General features: G+C 35.7%; 2 protein-coding genes across 4 annotated transcripts; both read right to left on the reverse strand.

Moving 5' to 3' along the window:
- Window positions 1-170: 170 nt before the first annotated feature.
- LOC120077686 (BRASSINOSTEROID INSENSITIVE 1-associated receptor kinase 1-like) lies at window positions 171-22,431 on the reverse strand. Of its 2 annotated transcripts, none has more exons than XM_039031644.1 (11): window positions 21,832-22,431; window positions 21,447-21,579; window positions 21,281-21,352; window positions 19,829-19,960; window positions 18,959-19,027; window positions 18,757-18,828; window positions 11,895-11,971; window positions 5,586-5,714; window positions 5,156-5,497; window positions 4,476-4,870; window positions 171-613 (listed from the first exon to the last, which is right to left on the reverse strand). In XM_039031644.1, the coding sequence occupies exons 1-11, from the start codon at window positions 21,941-21,943 to the stop codon at window positions 284-286; spliced, it is 1,863 nt and encodes a 620-aa protein (XP_038887572.1). In that variant the 5' UTR covers window positions 21,944-22,431; the 3' UTR covers window positions 171-283. The 2 variants fall into 2 exon arrangements, with proteins under 2 accessions (XP_038887572.1, XP_038887573.1); XM_039031645.1 differs by having other exon boundaries at window positions 172-613; window positions 19,829-19,972; window positions 21,832-22,166.
- On the reverse strand, window positions 13,837-18,251 carry LOC120077687. Of its 2 annotated transcripts, none has more exons than XM_039031646.1 (2): window positions 17,520-18,251; window positions 13,837-17,178 (listed from the first exon to the last, which is right to left on the reverse strand). In XM_039031646.1, the coding sequence occupies exon 2, from the start codon at window positions 16,277-16,279 to the stop codon at window positions 15,359-15,361; it is 921 nt and encodes a 306-aa protein (XP_038887574.1). In that variant the 5' UTR covers window positions 16,280-17,178; window positions 17,520-18,251; the 3' UTR covers window positions 13,837-15,358. The 2 variants fall into 2 exon arrangements, with proteins under 2 accessions (XP_038887574.1, XP_038887575.1); XM_039031647.1 differs by having other exon boundaries at window positions 17,498-18,251.
- Window positions 22,432-24,188: the final 1,757 nt, after the last annotated feature.

Here is a 24,188-nt window from a genome sequence, read left to right on the forward strand (position 1 = left end):
ATTTTGGCCTTGAATTCCAACACTAAACTCCAAAATTAATTTTTAAAACAACAAATTTTGCCCTTGAATTCCAACACTAAACTCCGAAATTAATTTTCAATATTAATTTCCATTTAAATAATTTAAATTCCAACAACTATACTTAAATGTCCAAAAATTCCAAAAATATACTCAGTTAGTAAAAATTTACTGAAATTACATTATTATTAAAAAAATATATATACGGGCTGTTACAAATTACATCATTTTTCAACTGTTGGAAAAGAAACCCAAATGTAGAGAGTCATCTTGGACCGGACAACACATCAGGAACAATATGAGAAGTGGAATCAATAAACGGGGGAGTTCTACGCCGGTGGTGGTAAGAATGAACCATACTATTGAAGTTTTGACGTGAGCTGTCTTCTTTCTGCCAATCTTCCCATCTCTCATCCAAACCATCGCCTTCCAGCATTTGCAACACTTCTGACATCTTAGGTCGTTCAACTGGGGAGCTCTGTGTGCAAAGCAGTGCAACTTGAATTACCTGCTCCAGTTCTTCCTCTACGTAATTGCCTCCGAGATCGGGATCAACCAACGTTTCCAGTTTCTTATCATTCAGAAGTCCTTTTACCTTCAGTTTTGAGTTGACATGTCAGCCACCTTATATTATGCAAGTGTTTGTTTATTACCTTATATTATGCAAGTGTTTGTTTATTACCAGGAAGATCAAGCTACCAAGAATCAGCAGAATAATATTTAACATTTACTGAATAACAGTAATAATCTAGCAGAGATACTGAGGAATACAAGAGGACCAATAGAAAGTAAGCTCGTTGGAGAAATTGGAAAACAACTCTTCAAAAAATAAGAGAGATTACAATCTCACTGACACAACATTCTGAGAAGGATAGTTTGGGGGCCTCTAGTCAGCAGAGCTTGGGGGAGTAGTGTTTTGTTACTTCAATAGAATATCGCCAAGGGCTAAAGAGAATATATTTCAACTGACATACAAAGGTATTAGTGACCAACAAGACTGCTTCAAATCCCCTATCCCTACTGTACTCAAAAAAAAAAAAAAAAAAAAAAAAAAAAAAAAAAAAAGAAGCCAAGGAAGCCTTATCACACATATCATCCATTTCTTTAATTGAACAAGATCTGGGTAAGGGCAGCCACATGACAACCAAATTCATAGTTATTCTAAAGGTTACACGTATCTGTGAGAGTACTAGTTAGAGGTATATGGGTTAGATTAGTATGATATTAGTAAAGGGTATTATTATTGGTAGTTAACTAATCATATTTGCTATAAAAAAAATGGAGTTATGGACCTTAAAGGGTGTGGATGATTTTGGTGAGCATTTTCACAGAGGGACTTTGGGGGAGAGAGAGCCCTCTTGAAAGGCTATCAGTATATTGTAACTTCTCTTGATATAGCAAAATATTAGTATCTTTTGTGTTCTTTTTGTTTCTTTGAGTTTTCTCATTAGGTGGTGTATAATAGTATTCTACATTAAAAGGAATTTGATTGTGTATTTGGCTGTCCTATTATTTTAGTTGAATTCAGTGGCTAGAGAATCACCACTCCTTCAATTAACCACTCTCAGCCTGTCAATAAAAAGTAAATATAATTTTCTCCCCTACAACTGCCAGGATGTCATCTTTAAGGATATGCCAGGCACCTCTGTTGATTTTAGCAGTAAAACCTCAAAGAACTAAAGTGTCCCATATCACAAGTTAGTTTCCTTCTTATCTACTCAGAATCTTAAAGATTCTGATACTAGAAAACTGAAATTTTCACTTTTTTGCATTCGATGAAAAATAACTGTGGGAAAACAATCTTGTGCTCCTTCAGTACTGGTGTACTATTCAAGGGATCTGAAGGGAGGTTATTTTCACATGCCAGAGTTGGCAACTAAGCGAAAGATATTAATCAGGATGTTAATTGAATACCATAAAAATACTAGGAGATACAATCCGGCAACACGAAAGAGAAGGAAAATTTTCCCCCCTCAACGTGTCCTGTGGAATCATAAAACCAAAGTAATTTTAACCTTCACTTCAGCTCATTACTAAGAAAATTTTCTATCATCAAATTATAGTAGAAAAACCACTCGTTTCTAATTTTGCTGCCATTTTTTTACCAACAATAACTTGAACCAAAATGGATACTTAAAATTTTCTAAATGGATCTAGGATCCTTTAGGATCAAAGATTTTCATAAAATAATATAAAAAGAACTCATATTATTTAAACAGGAAAGACACTGACTAAAACGGACAATATAATAGCCAAAATAGACACTATGGATTTTGGACCAAGCTTTTGTGGTTAACGAAGCTTTGGAGGAGTAGACTTAAGGGAGTGTTATTTAAGATTGATTTCGAGAAGGCGTATGATCATGTGGATTGGGACTTTCTGGATAAAGTGATGGAAAAGAAGGGCTTCGGTTATAAATGGAGAATGTGGATGTGGAGCTGCCTGAGAAATGTGACGTTCTCTTTCCTTATAAATGTTAGTCCTAGGAGTAGAGTGGTGGCCACGAGAGGCCTTAGGCAAGGAGACCCTTCGTCGCCTTTTCTCTTCCTTCTTGTGGTGGATGTTTTGAGTAGTTTAGTAAGTGGGTTGAAGGCAGTATTTTCATTCCTTTTGAGGTGGCAAATGATACTCTTTTCTTTTGCTCTGGTAATGAGAACTTGTTTTTAACCTTGAACCACATTCTTGCGGTTTTTGAAGAAATTTCGGGTTTGAAGATCAACAAGGGAAATGTAGTATCATGGGGATCAATTGCAAGGAGGAGAAGCTTAAGAGGTGGTCGGAGATGGTTGGGTGTGATGTTGGGATGCTTCCCTCTTCTTATCACGACATTCCTCTTGGAAGTAATCCCAAGGTGATTGCTTTTGGGACCCAATGGTGGATAAAGTTAGGAAGAGATTAGCTTCATGGAAAAAAGGATATTTTCTAAAGCTGGAAGACTTACTTTGATAAGATCAGTTTTGTCTGGCCTTCCTTTATACTTTTTCACCCTTTTAGAGCCCCTTGCAAGGTTTCTAAGAGCCTTGAGAAATTAATGTGTGATTTTCTTTGGGAAGGGGTTGAGGAAAGAAAAGGCAAGGCCTCGCATTCGATTAGGTGGGAGGTCATTGAGAAGTCCATTGGAAAAGGGGATCTTGTGATTGGAATCATAGGTTTCGCAACAAGGCTTTATTAGCTAAGTGGCTGTGGCTCATCTATTCCAAGCCTAACTCTCTATGGTGTAAGATTATTGTAAGCAATTATGGCCCCCATCCTTTTGAGTAGTTGTCAAAGGGGTCTAAAAGTACTCACCAAAATTTATGGAATGAAATATCGAAAGACTTTCGCGGATTTAATTCAGTGTGCAGTGGAGGAAGGGAGGGACACTTATTTTTTGGAGGATCATTGTGTGGGTGAGGCCTCTTTGTGCCTTATATCCTAGACTCTCATTTGTCGGCTCTTAAAAACCACTTCGTTGCTGATTTTCTTATGTGGTCAAGGAACTCAAGTTCCTTCTCTTTTGGTTTTCATCGTAACCTATCCAATAGGGAGGCGATGGATGTTGCTTCTCTTCTTTCTTTGCTTGAGAGTCACTCTTTTAGTCATGAAAGGGATGCGAGTGTTTGACCCAATCCTTTGGAGGGGTTCTTTTGTAACTCTTTTTTTCAGAGTCTGGAGGATCATTCCCCCTTAGGTGTCTCAGTCTTTTCGGTCTTCTGGAGGATTAAGGTTCCAGGAAAGTGAGATTCTTTACCTGGCAAGTGTTACATGGCCATGCGAATACTATGGATCGTCTCTCCAGGAAACTTCCCTCACTTGTTGGGTCATTCTGTTGCATTCTTTATCAGAAGGCGGAGGAAGATCTAGATCATATTCTTGGGCTTTGTGAGTTTGCTAGCTCTATTTGGGAGCATCTTTTCCAGGAGTTTGGCTTTCATTTGCTCGTCAGAGGAGAGTAGTTGCTATGATCAAGGAGTTCCAACTCAATCCGCTTTGGGGGGAGAAGGGTCGCTTTTTATGGTGCACACGGGTGTGTGCTATTGGGTGGGTGTTGTGAGGGGGAGCGAAATAATAGGACTTTCAGAGAAGTGGATAAAGACCCTAGTGAGATTTAGTCTCTTGTTCGCTTTCACATTTCTTTGTGGGCTTTGGTATCGAAGACCTTTTGTAATTATCCTATAGGTGTCATTTTGCATAGTTGATCTCCCTTTATGTATGAGGCTGCTTTTATGAGCAGGGTGTTTTTTTTTGTTGCGCTTGTAATCTTTCATTTTTTCTCAATAAAGTAGTTATTCTTATAAAAAAAAAATACTCAAAATAGACACTCTAGTCAAATAACTGAGAACAAAAGATCAACCATTTCACTTTCATGAACTTTAGTATGGAGCCCTCTGTAGTGTGAGACAATAGTTAATAATATTATTTAATGCTGAAGAACTCTTAAAATGGCAGCAGAATTCAGAGTAGAGAGTAATACATACCCAATCAAGCAGCATGACATCATCATCTTTTGCTAACCGAGCAAGATCAAAGGCTTTCTGTCCAGTTACGAGTTCGAGAAGCATTACTCCATAACCAAAAACATCAGTTTTTTCAGAAGTCCTTCCAGACGAGAGGTACTCGGGGGCTATATGGCCAATTGTTCCACGAACAGCAGTTGTGACATGAGTATCCTTATAGTTCATGAATTTAGCCAACCCAAAATCTCCAACAACAGCCTCAAATTCATCATCTAATAATATATTCGCAGCTTTCACATCACGGTGAATAATTTTAGGATCACAATGATTATGTAAATATTCAAGCCCCCGTGCAGCCCCTAAAGCAACTCGTTTACGTATTGCCCAGTTGAGTGGTGGTCGGCATTGTTTACGCTCTAAAATATTTAATATAGGTTAGTAAAAGATAAACTGATCATATGAAACGAAGACAGAACAAGAACCACTTGTTTGGGTTTCAAGAACTATTCTCGAGTCTGATGTTTTAGCTTTGTAATGATGATAGCTGACACATATAAAGGACAAGAGGTACCAGTGCCTAGGAGTTCTACATTTTGTCCAACTACAACATAATGCCCTAATAAATAAGAAACACATTATAAAGTAAAATTTTAAAATGATCCACTTTCAGGAGGAATAACAAGATTTGAGTCAAAGAGCACCTCTTAAACATGATGCTAGACTTCCATTAGCCATATAAGGATAGACAAGCAATCTTTCAGTTGGTGACATGCAAAATCCATTTAGACGGAGTAGATTACGATGGACAGCCATGCTAATCATCTCTACTTCAGTTTGAAATTGAAGCTCTCCAACCTCAGCACGCTCCTCCTTCAATCGTTTTACAGCCACAAGAGAACCATCAGCCAAACGACCTTTATAAACCTTGCCAAATCCACCTTTGCCTAAAATGTTCTGTGGGCTAAAATAATCAGTGGCAACTTGCAGCTCACGTAAAGAATATCTTTTTAGCTGCCCCAGGTTAATTTCAGGATCTTCTTCAGCTACATATATGTTAATGTAATCAAATAAGTGTGACATAGAAACAAGAAAAACTACACATACTAATAAGACATCTTCAAATTGACCAACCAGGTACATCAACGAAATGAATCTGTCGAGTTTTTCGCCGCCAAAAAGTAAATACAATAGCGGGCACAATAACCAGCAAAGCAGCAGCAGCAACAATTGCTCCAATAGTTGCTCCATTAGCCCTATCACCTGGAGCAAAAAATGTCATGAAACAACTATCCAAGTACTATGAAGAAGTAAACTCCATTTAAAATAACAAAAACAATAATTAATAAAAGAAAGTGCTCAACAAAATCTATAGGATAAGAGGAAGTTGAATCAGCACAGCTCCTAATTTTGAAAGAATGCTTAAACTGTGCAACTTAGGTCTTCTCATATCGATGAGAGACATATTACATATGTGGAAAGAATAATGACAATAAAGACAAAATATTGGCAACTCATATTTATACACAAATAGTAGACATTCCAAAACTCCTCCTCCTCAAGTGGGTTTGTCTTCCATAGCCAACTTGCAATTAGTTTGTCAAATTGCTTCTTTGTGATTCCTTTGGTTAATAAATCAGCATTATACTATGATGTTGGAAGGGAAGGAACACAGTACAACTACACCAATCTTCTGCAACTACATCAATCTTCTGTTCAATAAAATGCTTATCAACCTCAATATGCATTGTTTAATCATGTAGAACTAGATTACGATCTATCGAAATGAATGCTTTTATTGTCACAATAAATCTGCATGTGTGTCTTCCAAAGGAACTTCAATTCTTCACATACCCCTTTGATCCATTTACCTTTCACAAATTCTATTCCAAAGCTCTAAACTCTCCTTGAGCACTTCTACCACATTTTGTTTTTTTGCTCCTCCAAATAACTAAGTTCCCTTAAACAAAGGTAAAATAACGTAAGGTTGATCTTCTATATATAGCACTCTTTGTCCAATCTGCATCAGTACAAACTTCTATCTGATAGTGATGGTTCTTTTTTAACAAGAATCATATCCCAAGAGTTCCGTTTACATATCTCAAAATTCTATAAGCAGTTTAAAATGAATTGGTCCGTACATGCATAAATTGACTTACCATACCTATTGCGTATGTGTATCAAGATGCATATGAGATAGATAGATTAACCTTCCACCAAGTCTCTGGTTTGCTACTTGTCCTTTATTCCATCTACTTTTGCAACTTGCAATTTTAGATTAGGTTCGATGGACTTTCCACAACTCTACAAGTATTCATGTTTCTTCAAGTATGTCAAGGACATACTTTCTTTGACTAACAAAGATACCCGTCATTGATCTTGTGGATAGATAGATTAACCTTCCACCAAGTCTTTGGTTTCGCTACTTGTCCTTTATTCCTTCTACTTATGCAACTTGCAATTTTAGATTAGGTTCAATGGGACTTTCCACAACTCTACAAGTATTCATAGTAGTAAGTCAAGGACATACTTTCTTTGACTAACAAAGATACCTGTCATTCCATCCCCAAAAAATAATTTAACGTTCCAAATCCTTGACTTAGAATTCTCTGACAAGATTTTTCTCAAGTCCGGCCTTGCTTCATCGCGCTTATGAGAATAACATCATCTACATAGCCAATCTAAATTGAGATTATATTATTACCTGAGTATTTATTTTTTTTAAAAAAAAAAAAGTTTGAATGGATTGAGTTTGAAAGATATCCATGGCTAGACAACTTTCCAAACTATCCAAACCAAGTTCTTGAGGATTGCTTGAAACCATAGAGGGGGATTCGGCGAAAGTGTAGTTATGAAGGCTGGGGAGTTGTGAACTCCTAAGGCCCACAATGTAAAGAGTTAATATGACATAAAAATGATGGTTTTTAGTCATAAGGCGACCCACGAACTCCTTAGGCCTAAAAAGGCATGGAGTTCACAACTCCACTCTCCCCAACACCTACCCTTCCAACCTAAGAAGCACAAATACAAATACAAAACATGGATACGACAAGACACGAACACGAAAAAACACGACACAGTAAGGACACATTTATTAATATATACATGAAAAATATTTACCATTTTTATACTAGATGAAAATTCAAAGTAAATGGGTTGATACTTTATGTACTTAAAAAGTTTGATGCATTTCACACTCAAAATTTATTATTATTGTCATATATGTGTTTTTTAGTCCATTCAACAATTATTCTATGCATGTCTAACACATTTGTTACCCTAATAAGTATCTAATACGTGTCCAACACAACAAGTATTGGAGTGTCCAAGTGTCGAACACATGTCAAACACAGACACGCTAGCCAAACTAAAGTGTATGTGCTTCTTAACCTCCAATTCCTTGGACAAACATCCCATAGAGATCTCAAGACATGGTGGTAGACTCATAAAGAACTTTTCCTCAAGACTGCCATTGAGAAGAGCCATTTATCCTAGATGTGAAAGTTTCATGACTATTGGACAATTTCTATGACTTGCAATTTGCAATAAGGTATTCGACACAACTTAGAATACCTTTTTCTAAAGACTGCATGAACATCAAGATCAAACATAACTAGCAAAGTATTTTGAATAGTTGAAGAAGTAGGAATAGAAGAAGAATTATTAAGATTCTTTAGACATAGCTACAAAGTATTTTGAATAGTTAAAGAAGTAGGAATGGAGGAGTTACCAATATTTTCAGTTTCATTCCTCAAAGTCTCAGATTAGTTTGTAAAGGATCAACTATCTGATTTTAAAACGAAAATGAACGGACACATCTCTAAACACTGGGCACCAATAACAACCAATTTTCATGAGCCACGCCAATATATCAAATATTTGATTCTTGAAAAGGTAAACTATTTCCATCAATACTATCATCAATGAATCCAAGAATTAAGTCGTTCAAAAAATCCTTTGGTGTTAAAATACATGCATACTCCACAAGAATAGAGGAAAAAGATTTTCAATTTTTTTCAAATTAGGTTGCCCATAAGTATCTTTTTCTTCCACACTTAAAGAATTCACATCCTCCTAGTACTTCCTCTGATATAACCTTGATCTTGGTTGTTCTTGAACGATTCTTGATAAATCTTGGTTTTTCTTGATTCTCTTGTTGTCTTTCTTGGTGGTCAAGGCTAATTTCTGTTTTATTCTCTTGTGGTAGATGTAATTGTGGTTGGCTATGTGGCTTAGTTAATTGATCTGACCAAATGGACATATTCTTTGCAGTGGCTTCATCTTCTTTAACACCTCCTTCGTTGATTGCATTGATTAATAGTTCCTCATCATCTGGTTCGAATTGAGCAACCTCCATGTTAGTCCCATCGATTTTTTCTTCTTCCAATGTAAGCTCCTCTTCAATCTTTCTACCTTTCTTATTCAACTCGTCTTCAATTGATTTTTTTATTTTCTTCTACGTCGTTCATTTTTTGCACAATTTCACAGCCCATTTGGATGAGTTCTTGATCTTCTTGAGTGACTAAATGTGATTCTTGATGGTTTCTTTTAAAATCTTGAAGATTATAATTATGCCTTTCTTGAATTTTTTCTAAAAGAACCCGAATTTCATTCATTCTTTTTCAAAAGTCCTCTTGATAAATGTTTTTATTTGAATATTTCTATTTTTTTTTTAATGTTTCGACCTCCAAATTTGTGTTGGAATGATTCATGGGTGTTCTTTGATGTTGGTGATAATAATTTTTTTCACACTCTAAATCATTTTCTGAATCATCTAACTCCCAATTCTTACGTCGATTTCTTGAGAAACTGGTTTGATCGGATCGTCAGGCTCTTTGTTGATAATTTTGCCTTGTTATTCCGTTTCAAACTGCATTAGAATCTTCATTGGAATCGCTAGAATCACTATAATCAAATTTCAAATGTGGATAATGATATGTTTCTTTGTATTATTTTAGAATTCTTTTTTTGAATCACTTGAATCAAAATTCTAACGCTGCTTTTGGGGGGAAATTTGACTTTCTTGCCTATACCAACTGCTATATTTTTTCTTCGCCGTCTTCCTTGATCGGAAATAGTCCATTCTAGCAAAATCTTGAAAAAAAAATTCTCGATATCTTCTTTCTTTTCTAAAATTTAAAGGGTTCCCCTATATAAATGTGGACTGTTCAACAACGAGCACAACTCACAATGCTCCCTCTTGCGATCGGCATCACCAAGAGTTTTCCAGTCTTCCACCGGCGGCAATCAACATTTGCCTAGACGGTTGCTCTGATACCAAATTGATGTAGCCTAGAAGATAAAAGAAGAGAAATCTCCAATAATAAAATCAAAGTCTATTATGAATCGAAAGTTGCCAATACAAGAAGACAATATCTCTATTTATAGAGAATTGGAAAGCAAACTAATCCTAATTCTAATTAATCAAAGAACTAATCCTAATTCTAACTAGTCAAAGAAATTAATCCTAATCCTAATAAACCAAGGAAACTAATCCTAATACTAATCAATCACGGAAACTAATCCCAATCCTAATCAATTAAGGATTTGACCATAATACCCTAATTTATCCTAATCCTACTACTTCATTTATAGTTGATTTTCTAAAAAGTACATATCCATAATCTAAAAAAATGTTTGAGAGAGACCTATTACATATATGGAAAGAATAATGACAAAAAAGTCAATATTGACAACTCATATTTACACACAAATGGTAGAAATTCAAGCTCCGGCATTCTTAGTATGCATGACAATCAAAGGAATAGCTAATGTGTCACAATATTATATCCCATCATTGTGTTTGAGGTGCACCTTGAGTTGGGTTTGGTAAATAACCAATATTTAGAGGCAACATTTATTAGTTTCTATTTCTTTCATTGGGTTTTGTATTGAAACATGAGGTGCACCTTGAGTTGTGTGTAAAGGAAATTCGTTTGATTTTGAACCAGTGAAGTGAAAGGATCATGGAGTTTCCTTTTAGCCTATGTGAAAAAAGAGGGTCAAAAACAGTTTGGTTCGCAAGAAGACTTTTCAAGTAAAATACTCAAGGAGGAATCTAAGATAGTGGAGCAGGCATTTGTCTAATCACAATGAATCATGTTGTTAATCTTTCTTGATCAATTTTACATAGATTGCACCAATATTTGTACACTGGGCCGTTTGGCCCATCAACTTATTAAGTTGGTTTAAACAACCCAACTTAAATAGTAAACACTATTGAATTTGCACATTTATCGAGTAACTCCATCTTCCCCTTTTTTATACTTTTCAAATTTACCAAGGAACTAAATCTTCCATCTCTACTTTTCACATTTTCCCAATAACTCCATCTTACTTTCTTAATCTACTTTTCACAATTATCAAGGAACTCAATCTTACAACTCTAGACCCCAAACACAAACTTACTAACTCCAACATATTAACCAGACTTATTAACTCCACGCAGTGGGCCAAACGCCTCCTTATAAATCATATTGTTACCTTAGTATGCTTTAAGTGATAAACTAGTTGCTAATTTTGGCTTAATTAAAATTAAACTAAAATAAAAAAAATTGGCTGGCAACTCTCTATTATTCCCTTTTCTAGTGTTGTCATTTGATCCTACATTTTCTCCAATAAAAAAAATAAATTGTCTTAGCTTTTACAATTTCTTGTGGAGGAAAAAAAGGTGAGTTTTCTTTTTTAACCAGAAGGGGAAAAAAAACACCCTTTAATATAAGATTAAATTCAATCGTAAATGCTAAGTTGTCTTTTTGTTAAGGTGGCAAACAAAAATCTAACATGAAGGACTACAATAGATCATTTCCTAAGCTTCCAGAACAAAAGTGTGAGATTTAAAATCTAGGGACCAAATGGAATTGTTATCCAAACTATAGATCCTAATGGATAATTCTTCCTTTTCTTTTTATCCTTGCGCAATATGGACAGTAGGCTTTTTTTTCCTTTCTTACACTTCTGACCTTAATCATAGCAACTTTTCCTAATTCACCAATTGACTCAAAAGTTTAAGTTAATAGATAAAGGTAAATGTAATATCATATCATCTAACACTTTCCCACACTTCTGAGCTTTTCAATGTAAAGAAGATCCAACAAGAAGAAATCAATATTAATTAGGGAGGAAATAACATTGCAGGGGCCTGAACATATGATCTCTAGGACCACCTATTTTGTACCATCTTAAATCATCAATTGACTCAAAAGCTTAAGTTGATAGGTGAAGATAATTTAAAATCATATAATCTAATAACTTTCCATGTATGAGTATTGTTTTCTTTATACAAAATTGTGCTTAAACTATAAAAAAATGTGTTTGATAAAAATAAAAATAATGTAAAGAAGGATAGAATTCAACAAACATGATTTCAATTCCACTTAAATTGAAAATAGGTAAAAATGAATTACATACTTTCTGTAGAAATAGAAAGTACTACAAGCATACCTGAAAATTTTCGTGGTGCATCTGTCAATGGGGGAGGAGGAGCAGAGGGAGAAATGTGAAATGAATTATTGGCAAAACTACAAAAAGTGGAAAGATATCAGCCATAATTTTCTTACACGCCTCGTTTTAACCAGAAATCGAAATGACAAAGAACCACAACGGAGATCACCTAAGAATGAAATCAATAGAAATAAAAATTTATTTCTTTGATGTTATTTACTGCAAATTGTCTGAATCAAAATTAGAATTGGAAACGTTTCAAATATTGTTTAATTGTAATAAGAACAGGAAAATGACGTCAGTTCAGCATAGCTCATCAGATAAAGACTCTTATTATTATCCCTTTACCTCATCCAAAAGGGATGGTTTGATCTCCCACCCCACGAAGAAAGTATGCTAATATAACTTAACTGGAAAATTAATAACCCAAATAATTGACAATAAGTTTTTAATAACTGACAATTAAATAGTATTATGCTATTTAATTTGTAGTTGAGTTTTTTACTTTTACAATTCATTCGATAACAAATAATGACTATTTCAAATAAAACTACACCTAACTTAAAAAATTCAATTTTTTTCATTAGAAGAACGGTGATTGATATTAAATATTTCATCAAATTATTTTATTTTTATATTTAATAATATTGGATTCTTTTTAAAGTCTCATTAATATTAATTAAAAAGAATCAAATTAAATTAATAGAAGTTTACAGTATTTTATAATAAAGTCGAATCAACTAAAAAAGTTAGTACTTCTGTTAGAAGAAATTTTTTGTGTGAAAATTGTTCATCAATTTTATTTGATTATCCAATAACAATATTTTATTTTAATAAACTAAATAATAATAATAAAAAGTAACTAACTAAAATCAAATAGCCAGCCAATTGAATAGAAATTCGTAATTTTAGTGAAGAAATCACACATGTTAAAAAATAGGGAGCTTTTTCTATTTCAAAAAATAAATGTTATTGGTCTAAGTTCTAAAGGAATTATATATGTTAAATTATTAGTCTTTGAACTTTTATTTTTGTATCTAATGGGTCAACTATAACAAGCATCTAATAGGTTTTGAACTCTCAATTTTCTATTTATAGGTCTCTAAACTTTAAGAAGAGTTTAATAAATCTCTAAACTTTCGATTTTATATATAATAAGTCATTGGGCTTTCAATTTTTTGTCTAATAAGTTCTTGACCTATTCAACTTTTTTTGACATTTACGAACCTATTTAACACAAAATTGAAAGTTTAATGTCTTATTAGATAAAAAATTCGATTTCTATGCCTAACAGATTCATAAAATAAAAAGTGTTAAACAAGTCAATGACCAATTAGACATAAAATTGGAAGTTTAAAGACCTATTTGAATTTTTAAACTTCATGATCTATTAAACACAAAATTGAAAGTTCATGAATTTATTAAACACATTTTAAAGTTTAGAGACCTATTAGACAAAAAGATAGCACAAAGCTTAATAAAAAGATTGTGTCTCACAAATAATAAAGAGGAAAGATCAAAGTTGAAAAATGATGAAATATAGAAGAGGGAAAGAGAAAAACAATGCACAGTTACATGGAAACCTTATTACAAGGAGAAAAACCACGGTATAGAATTCTTTCTTATTAGTTAATCTGATATAAAGAATACACAGTGACTGCCAGCTTAAATTGAAAAAAAGGGAAACCCTAGAGTACAGGTATAAAGACAAAAATGCCCCTGGAGTAAAAAACCCTAATTTCAACACTCCCCCTCAAGTTGGGGCGTTTCAACTTTGATCTTTCCTCTCTATTATTTGTGAGACACAATCTTTTTATTAAGCTTTGTGCTATCTTTTTGTCTAATAGGTCTTTTAACTTTAAAATGATGAAATATAGAAGAAGGAAAGAGAAAAACAACGCACAGTTACATAGAAACCTTAGTACAGGGAGAAAAACCACGGTATAGAATTCTTTCTTATTAGTTAATCTGATATAAAGAATACACAGTGACTGCCAACTTAAATAGAAAAAAAGGGAAGCCCTAGGGTACAAGTATAAAGACAAAAATGCCCCTAGAGTAAAAAACCCTAATTTCAACACTCCCCCTCAAGTTGGGGCGTAGATGTCAGTAAGACCCAACTTGCTCACACACGAGTCAAACAACTTTCTGGGCAGTCCCTTTGTTAGGACATCTGCAATTTATTGACTGGAAGGAATATAAGGAACACAGATATTGCCATTATCAAGTCTCTCCTTGATGAAATGCCGATCAATCTCCACATGTTTATTCTATCATGTTGAACTGGGTTATTCGCTATGCTTATTATGGCTTTATTATCACAATAGAGTTTCATTGGGCCGGTATGATCTTGGTCAAGGTCTCTTAAGACTTTTTGAAGCCAAATTTCTTCACAGATTCCCAGACTCATGGCCCGGTACTCAGCTTGGACACAACTTCTGGCAACAACACCTTGTTTTTTACTCCTCCATCTGACAAGGTTACCCCACAAAAAAGGTACAATACCCTGATGTCGACTTTCTGTCTACCACAGACCCTGCCCAATCTGCATCTGTGTATGCCTCGATGCATCGTCTTTCAGTTTTTTTGAACATCAAGCCTCTCTCTGGAGAAGTTTTCAAATATCTCAGAATGTGCTCCACTGCCCTCATATGTTCTTCGTACGGAGATTGCATAAACTGACTTACCATACTCACTGCATATGAAATGTCGGGCCTAGTATGAGAGAGATATATAATTTTCTAACAAGCCGCTGATATCTCTCTTTGTTAACTGGAACGCCTTTACTCATATCACTTAACTTTGCATTTGCTTCTATAGAAGTATCAACTGGTTTGCAGCTTGTCATACTTGTTTCCTTAAGCAAGTCTAGAGTATATTTCCGTTGGAAAACTGAAATCTCTTCTCTCGATAGAGCTACCTCCATTCCAAGGAAGTACCTTAGTTTTCCAAAGTCCTTGATTTCGAATTCCTCAGCCATCTTTGCCTTTAATCAGTCAATCTCTGAGGTATCACCACCTGAAATGACAATATCATCAACATAAACAATCAAAACTACAATCTTCCTGGATACTAACCTCTTAGTGAAGAGAGCATGATCTGAATATCCCTGACTATACCCTTGTGACTTTACAAACATAGTAAACCTGCCAAACCAGGTCCTTGGGGACTATTTTAACCCATACAAGGACTTTCTCAGTCTGCAAACACAGTGGTTAAACCATTTCTCGAATCCTGGGGGAGGACTCATGTAGACTTCTTCCTCCAACTCTCCATTGAGAAAGGCATCCTTCACATCAAGCTGGTGAAGGGGCCAATCTTTATTAACTACAATTGAAAGCAGAACCCGTACTGTATTCAGCTTTACTACTGGTGAAGAAGTCTCGGAATAATCAACCCCGAATGTCTAAGTAAAACCTTTGGCAACCAATCTGGCTTTGTATCTATCAACTGTTCCATCGGGCCTATACTGTGAACACCCATTTACATCCGACTACTTTATGACCATTTGGAAGAGTGACTTGGTCCCACGTATGATTTTTATTGAGAGCCCCCATTTCTTCCATGACTGCAGCTTTCCATTCAGAAATTTCCAATGCTGTGTGTATGCTGTTTGGTATCACCACTGTGTCTAGGTTCGTAGTGAAGGCCTTGAACTCAAGAGACATGTTGCTATAGGACAAGTAACTCTGCAGTGGATATTTTTTACACGATCTGGTACCTTTCCTTAGAGCAATCGAGAGGTCAAGGGATGCATCTCTGTCTTTACTTTCCTCAGACTTCATACTGCACTCACCTTCCTGCTCATACGTCTCATGTTCTGTCATTTTTCCACTTTCAACGGTGTTTTCAGCTGGAATAGGTGACATTTCTTTTCCAGGTTCAGCAATATTCTCTACTGGAACAAGTGTCTCACAATCATCATTTTCTGCCTCGATTACATCTTTGATGTCATTGTCTTCCCTGTTTTTGCTCTCACCATTTTCAACACAAACATCAATTTTATCACATTTATTACCATCATCAGGGATAGGACTATTAATACCTGGAACTGATCTCCGTTCTGACTCATGGACTGGAGCCGGAGAAATAATAGGCGGCGCCATTTCCTTCCTGAGATTCCTCCTATAGTATGTGATCCATGGGACTTGTTTGGTCGGTAGAATGGATTCATTAGTACTGATGTCAAGGATGGGTTCAGGCAAGACAGATAGACTCAGACCCCAATTGGTTTCTTCACTAGTATTCTCCCCTTGAAGAGAACCATTGGGAAAGAATGAATGATCTTCGAAGAATGTCACATCCATGGAGACAAAGTATTTCCTAGAAGAGGGATGATAACGCTTGTACCATGCTGATGAAATGGATACCCCACAAATGTACATTTTTGAGCCCGAGGGGTAAACTTGGTTCGGTTAGGGCCATGAGTATGGACAAACACAACACAACTAAAGATTCGGAGGGGCACATCAGAAAGAAGCCGGGTATTTGGATAGAACTCTTTGAAGGAATCTAAGAGGGCTTGGAACTTTAAAGTCCGGGACGGCATTCGATTTATCAGATGAGTTGCTGTCAAGACAGCATCACCCCATAAATAGGAAGGAAGGGAAGTGGACAACATAAGAGACCAAGCAACTTCGACTAGGTGACGGTTTTTCTGTTTGACCATTCCATTTTGTTGAGGGGTGTACGCACAGGAACTCTGATAGACTATTCCTTTTGAGATTAGGAACTCTCTTAAGGAATTATTAAGGTATTCCCGACCATTATCACTCCGAAGAATAGCGATTTTGGCATTGGACTGGATTTCTATAGAATTGTAGAATTGTTGAAAGACCGATGTAACTTCGGATTTGTCTTTCAGAACGAAAACCCAAGTTAGCCTAGTATGATCGTCAATGAAGGTTACAAACCATCGCTTTCCAGTGATGGTAGTAACAGGTGACGGACCCCAGACATCACTATGGAATAGGGTGAATGATTTAGAAGGTTTATAAGGCTGAGACTTGAAAGAAACACGGAGTTGTTTGGCTTGGACACACACATCGCATTTTAACTTAGAAATATTAACATTATGAAAAAGATGAGGAAACAAATAATTCATATACTGAAAATTAGGATGGCTAAGGCGATAGTGCCATAACATATAGTCAGTTTCAAAAACAGAAAAATGAGATGAAAACAAACTAGCCCTATCGCATATCTTAAATGAGGCTTCTTCAGGGAGGAAATAGAGTCCCCTGTCATGTCGGGCAGTGTCAATCGTCGTCCCCGAGTTCAAATCCTGAAAAACAACAGCATCAGGTGAGAAGATAACACGACATTTCAAATTCCTCGTAATTTTACTAATAGATACAAGATTGTAAGAAACTTTTGGCACATGCAACACATCTTGGAGAATTAAGCCCTCAAAGGGCAACACCCGTCCTTTTCCAGCAACGAGGGCAAGACCCATTAGTAATCCTGATCCTTTCATTTCCAACACTAAGTTGATAAGAGAGACACTGGTCGGAGGAACCAGTCAAGTGATCTGTGACCCCTGAATCTAATATCCATAGTTTATTACCAGTTTATATTCACAAGGCCAAAGGAGTGAAAAGTACCTAATTGGACAATAGTACTCACCCCAACCGTACTCAAACTGTTCTTACTGTCAACTGAAGACTGCTTCTGAGTATGTTCACCTACTGAGTCACTCACTAGGGCACTACCAATGTTTGATTTGTCATGAGACTGTCGTCGCTTGCTGTTTGGGGGTCTCCCATGCAATTTCCAACACTGGTCCTTTGTGTGCCAGGGTTTCTTACAATGCTCACACACAGTAGGGGGTTTTTTATCGCCATCAGCACTGGGCAACTTTGCAACGAAAGCTATTGCATCAATTGTAGTAATAGGCTGGACAGTTGTCACCGGCGACTGTAGGTGATCCTCGTACCTGCCCAGCGCACGAGGTGGCATCAGCTGGTTTGAGCGGTTGAATGGCTCGAGCGGCATCTGGTTTGACCGACTGGAAGGCTTGAGCGAAGTACTTAGCGCGGACAGCAGCACCCCACTGCCACAGCAATCGATCAGACCGACGCGGAGGACTCAAACGGTGCGATTGACACAGATGGCAACAACCCATGGCTGGACTCGAGCGACTCGATCGGCTTCGTCTCCTCCGACCGTCGAAGGCAGCACCACTCTGGTATTGATCTCCAATCGTGGCTTCCGTCTGGCGCGGAGGCTCCCATCAACTACGGTTCTCCATTGACTGCTGATCCCGACTCTCCATTGACTGCAGCTGGACTGCTGAAATAAGCTCCGGTGCTTGAAAACATTCCATCACGGCCGCTTGAATGGCTGTCTTCATGTCAACATTTGAAGTTCCATCGGCTGAAGAAGACTGTGGTTGGTTCTCTTCCATGACGGCTAGGGTTTCGCAACCTAGCTCTAATACCATGATGAAATATAGAAGAGGGAAAGAAAAACAACGCACAATTACGTGGAAACTCTAGTACAGGGAGAAAACCCATGGTATAGAATTCTTTCTTATTAGTTAATCTGATACAAAGAATACACAGTGACTACCAGCTTAAATAGAAAAAAAAAGGGAAACCCTAGGGTACAAGAATAAAGACAAAAATGCCCATAGAGTAAAAAACTCTAATTTCAACAAAAAGTAATTAGTAAATAAGTTGTTGGTTCCCAAATGTGAGGTGGGTTGCACAAATTGATTACATTCCTTAATTCTATTAAATAACGTTAAAAGGAATAAAACTTCTATAATATCATTCCTCCATTCCCATTCACAGCAAGTAAACGGGCCCTTACAATTACATCATATAGTGACAAATTTATAACACGTAAAAGATATTCAAACCTGATTGGTGTGAAAAGAGAAAACGAGCCATTGACGGGAATGTCTCCTGTCAGAAGGTTATTTGAAAGATCCCTGAAACAAAATTGGGTGGATATAGCTATCATCTACGGAACAACGCAAAGAACTAATCACTAATATAACAACAATTAAAGGTAATGAGAAACAGTAAATTGTCAACAAGTAGATATGATGCAAGACTTACAGAAATTGAAGTGGAACAGTTGTTAAAGACATTGGAATGGTTCCTGATAAGCTATTGTTGTTCAGACGCCTATATATCACCACCAACAAAGACCAATATAAAAACTGTTTTTTAGGGGAGTCAGAGGATTCCATCAAAGTATGATAATAGTTCAAAGGACACGGTTAATTTTTATGCAGTTGCGTCTAGCGAGCAATTAGAAACAATCTACGAGACTCAAATTTCTCAAAAATGCAAAGTCATGGTGATGTCAAGAAACACAAAATGAAATTGTCAGAAAACAATTCCATGCTCTTTCTGCAATGATCATTTTGAAACTGTCATGAAGAGACTGAACGCTGTTGTGAATAGATGTGGCAGCCCATTTCTTGAAATATAAGGTAGCCGGATCTAGCTGTCAATTAGACAAATTAGAAATGAAGGGCAAGAAATTGAATACCTGAATTTTCACTTGTGTATATATTTGGTCCTTAGGTTTTCAATTTTTATAATTTAAATTCAAAAATTTTTAGCATAAGGTCTATAGATGGTCCCCTATTATTGTTAGCTACACTAATTTGACAGAAGATTTGGGAGATTGAATGGGGAAGATAATCAACACTTTCAAAGTTCAGTATTTTATTAATCCATTTACAAAAATTCCTGAAAAATATGCTATAAAAATTATCAACATTTTTAGACATATAAGATGTTTCTGTTCTTTGAAGAAAATTCATGTTGTTACAAAACTATTAGTAAACATATACATTTCTCAAAAAGAAATTTCAGCAGAAAATTTATATAACGAATAGAAAAATAAATGTAACAAGATAAAAGGAAAATACTAAATAAATTTACCCAACAATCTAATAGAAATGACAGTCTACATACAAGGTACTTAGTTTTGTAAGTTTGCCCAGTGTGTCAGGTATGGGACCAATTAAACTGTTAGAATAAAGATCCAAGCCCTCCAAGTTTTTCAAATTTCCAAATCGTTCTGGAATTGTTCCACTGATGTTATTGCTGTAGAGTTCCCTGTCAGAGATTAGTAAATGATTTTGAAACCACAATATGCATAAATAAGATATCCTCCTAACATGTTCCACTGATGTTATTACTGAAATGTTACTCGTCAAAGATCAATGAATGACTTTCAAACCATAACATGCATAGAATAAAAATAAGATATCCTCCTAATATTATCACTGCAGTATATTTTATTTTGTACAATAGATATTATGCAGGACTGGGAAAAGGTAGAAAAGGAAAGATACAGAGAGAGAGTAAAAAAGATGAAAGCCATATATTTATACTCTCTATTATCGATGATTCTCATAGTGTTGGTGAGATGGATGTTATAGATGGTATACAGTAAAACTGCCTCCTTTGCATCCATTACTGGTAATGGTTAAAGTTGGTCTTGGGATCAAACCAATTTATGCAACCTAACATCTAAGATGATGGGCTTTAAGATTACTCAATAATAGTCTTTTTAATATTCAAAATATTGAAAATACAAGAGACTGTCCTATTTATAGAATATAGTAAACCACAAAGCAAACCAATTACTTACAGAATACCCAACTGACAAACAATCAACAATTTCAAACAAAAAACTACAAGACTATCCCTAACCTTACTATTTCACTTCCCTCCGTCTAAACAAATAACTCATCCTCCAACTCAAAAAAATAATGAAGTTGAAACATTGTTTTTTTCCACGTATCAAAGCAGTATGCGATGCTGTAGCTAACTTGGCTCCTTACTGTTGTGACCATTTGCAGCTAATTTCTTTTTCCTTCACCCAAAATTGTGGGAAAATCTGACTCATGCATTCTATTGCCACTTGAAATTTCCTCTGAATTATCCTCATTAAAAAAAACAATGAAACAACACAAAAATTCTTCCTCCAGCTTAGTCAAGAAAGTTTGAGAAGATCCTTGACTTTTATTTGGTTCAGGTTGTAACAGCTTTTCTTCATTATTATATCGCCCAAGTGGCACTGAAATAATTCTAGTTCTTGTGCAAGTCTCCAATAGTCCTAGAATCATCTTTTGGTTTCTCAATGCACATACAGGCATTAGTTAGTCGAGTAGAAATTAACCAACCTTCACAATTAACAAAAGAGCAGTAAATATAGTATTTGGTTACTAATATTGATATTTCACTATCACCTTTATTGTATTAGCAATAATACTAAGCACCATGATGGTGAATATTACAAATTGAAAAGAGATAATACTCACACAGCACTAAGACCAAAGAGGGAGGGGGAACAACTGATATCAAATGCAAAAAAGAAACAGGAGAACATAGACTTCCCCTTAAATCAGAATGACTTACAAGTATCGCAAGTTTGTGAGTTGATCAAGCTGTGGAACCAGTTTTCCAGACAGATTCGCATTACCAAGATCACTGTACCAAATAATCACAGGAACATTTTGCTTATAAGTTCTTGTGAGCAGTAACTAATTAGAGAAACAAAATACTGTAGGATGAATAAACATACACCCGTATAACACTTCCTTTTTCATCACATGTAACATGAAACCAAGTGCAAGGATTCATAAGGAGGGTATTCCAACTTTGCAAGACGTTGTTGGGGTCGACCAAACTCGACTTTAAGGCATTTAGGGCCTCACCTGTTCAAGACCCACAAAGAAATTGGAAACATACACGTTCATATATCTCAATTACCCAATTTCTTTCGTATCCAATCAACAATTTCACAAAGAAACCATCGATAAGGAAATTATTCCAACATAATCTAGACAGGCAGTAATGAGAATTCAGCCACACTTCCAGTGTATTTTCACCAAATACAATTCGTAACTACATGTTCTTGCCAATAAAATAATTGACAAAATGGAAAAGAAGTAGCAGAATCACAAAACCTTCCCCATTTGCAGACACCCGTAAAACGAATCCCATAGCCAAAATTAATCGCAGGAAAGGCGAAAACGCGGAAAACACCAATGTTGCTCTCTCCATTTCATCGCTTCTCATCTCTCCACAGGTTAATTTGATAATAAGACGCTGAATGCAAGCCAAATGGGGAAAATCAGAAAGGGGGAAACAATGGCGTCGAACTTGAAAACCACGAATGTGGGAGCGATGAAGCTTCTTTGAGTAAATTAAGATCTGTGATGGGTTTTGTTGAGTATCTGGGAAAGACGAAGCAATCTTGGAGGGTGTGATTGATCGGTCAAAGTGGCTGATGGAAGGGTCGGGTTAGTCATGGAAGACATTTCAAGGATCGTTTGTTTGATAATGAAAATTGTGTTCTCCATGGAAACAAAGAATAGAAAAATAGGAGATGGTTTGACTGAAAGAGAAGGTGACTTTTATGGTGGAAATGGAATTAGAGTCAACTGGGAGAGAAGAAGAATGCTCAATGTTGAAGAAACAGCGCCACTGCAAAAGAATAAGGGCCCAGGGATTTGTAAAATGGATTTCTTCAATATTGCAAGCCTTCATTTTGCCCTTTTAACGGCTACTTTCTTAGGGGCTCTTTAATAGCCTCCATGGAGTTCGGTTGCCGTGTTTGATGGCCACTTAAATGAAAATGGTGAGTTTTAAATCCATCTTTTTATTTACCCCCTTTTCTCCCTTTATTTCACTTTCTATTTGCAGCATTTTAATTACCCCATCTCTATCTTCTCGTCATGCGTTTTCATTACTCACCCTCTCTCTCTCTTATCATCTTCTCTCTTCTTTCGCCATTCGATTTATCTTCTTCATCTAGTCTCTTCGTTCGTTTGAATTTTCTTGCTCAACAATGTGTTTCTCTTCTTTGACTTCTTTGTATGTCTACTTTTTTAGATCGGGTAGATACGAACGATTTTCTAGTAGATCTAACTACTTTTTTAGTATATATGAACAATTTTATAGTAGACCTAGTTTTTTTCTTTTTATTTCTAAAAAAAATTCGAATATGTGGTTTCTCGCTCAAGATTTGTACGTTGTCGTCTAGATTTCCTCATGTTTTATTCTTCCTTGCATGTTTGATTTTTCGATTCTTGTTGGCTCGGTACTTCATCTAATTCCGGACTGTTCTGATCTAGTTTCCGTTCCATTTTCGACATCTTTCTGGCTTGCATGTTTGTGACTAATTAGGGTTTACTCCTATAATTTGTTCTGAAGGAATGGTGAAGTTCCACAGCGGAAGTGTGGATCGTTCCCAATTTTATTTATTCTTTTTTTTAACATAGAATCAAAATTTATAGAATGAAAAATAATTATGCATTAACAAATTTAGAGCAAGCTAGAGAGGGGGGAAAAAGAATTAGGGTTTAGGGAAGACTTACCCTTGAAGAACCGAAACCTTCTTCATGAAATCTCCTTTACAAAACAGTCACGAACAACCACGATCATGAACATCCAATGATAACACCACTAAGTGGAGCCTGTGTATTCTCTTTTGGGTAGGAGAATCCTCAGGAGTTGTGGGCTCTGGGTTTTGGGAGAGACGGAGAGAATTGAAAGAAGGAGAGGGTCTGTGGGAATTTTTATTTTTTAGAGAGATTCACTTCAGTTTCTCCTCCCATAGAAGATGAGGTCTATTGAAAAAAAACCCCACCCACCACGGTACATCAAGAGAGAATTAAGGGGACTTTTAATTTTGAAAATTAAAAACTAATTTTAATTTAAATAATTATCATATATATATAACACATAACCTATATTATATTGTATCAAATACAATATAACCTATAGTTTTTAATTCTCTCAAATCAATCATGATATAATATAAATCACATTTATACTAAATTTGATTATATGAATTTCATCCATATAATTAGTATTTGAATCATATTCAAATAATTAATTCCTCTCCAAATAAACTTTATATTATAATGTATCAAATGCATTATATTAATTATATCATATGTAATTAAGTTAAATCAATCATATCACTTATAATTAATTCCATCAATTAATTTGAACAATTCAAATTAATCCAAAAATAATTTGATTCTCAATATCCAAGTTTAGCTACCGAGGGGACCTTATGAACCTATTGATTGAAGCTCTAATGGCACTTGAATAATTAATTAAACTCCTTTAATTAAGTTATTCAACATCCGTTAACTGCCAGTCACTCCACTAAAGACCGACAGCTGCACTCTTCACACTACAGGTATATTTCTGTATCCATTGGATATAACCAGTTAACAACACGATGACCCTTCACAAATTGCTCTTAAGTACAGTTGTGCCAAAATTATCGTCTTGCCCCTGTAGTTACATC

This window comes from Benincasa hispida, chromosome 5 (assembly GCF_009727055.1).
Source record: "Benincasa hispida cultivar B227 chromosome 5, ASM972705v1, whole genome shotgun sequence".
Taxonomy (NCBI): Eukaryota; Viridiplantae; Streptophyta; class Magnoliopsida; order Cucurbitales; family Cucurbitaceae; genus Benincasa; species Benincasa hispida.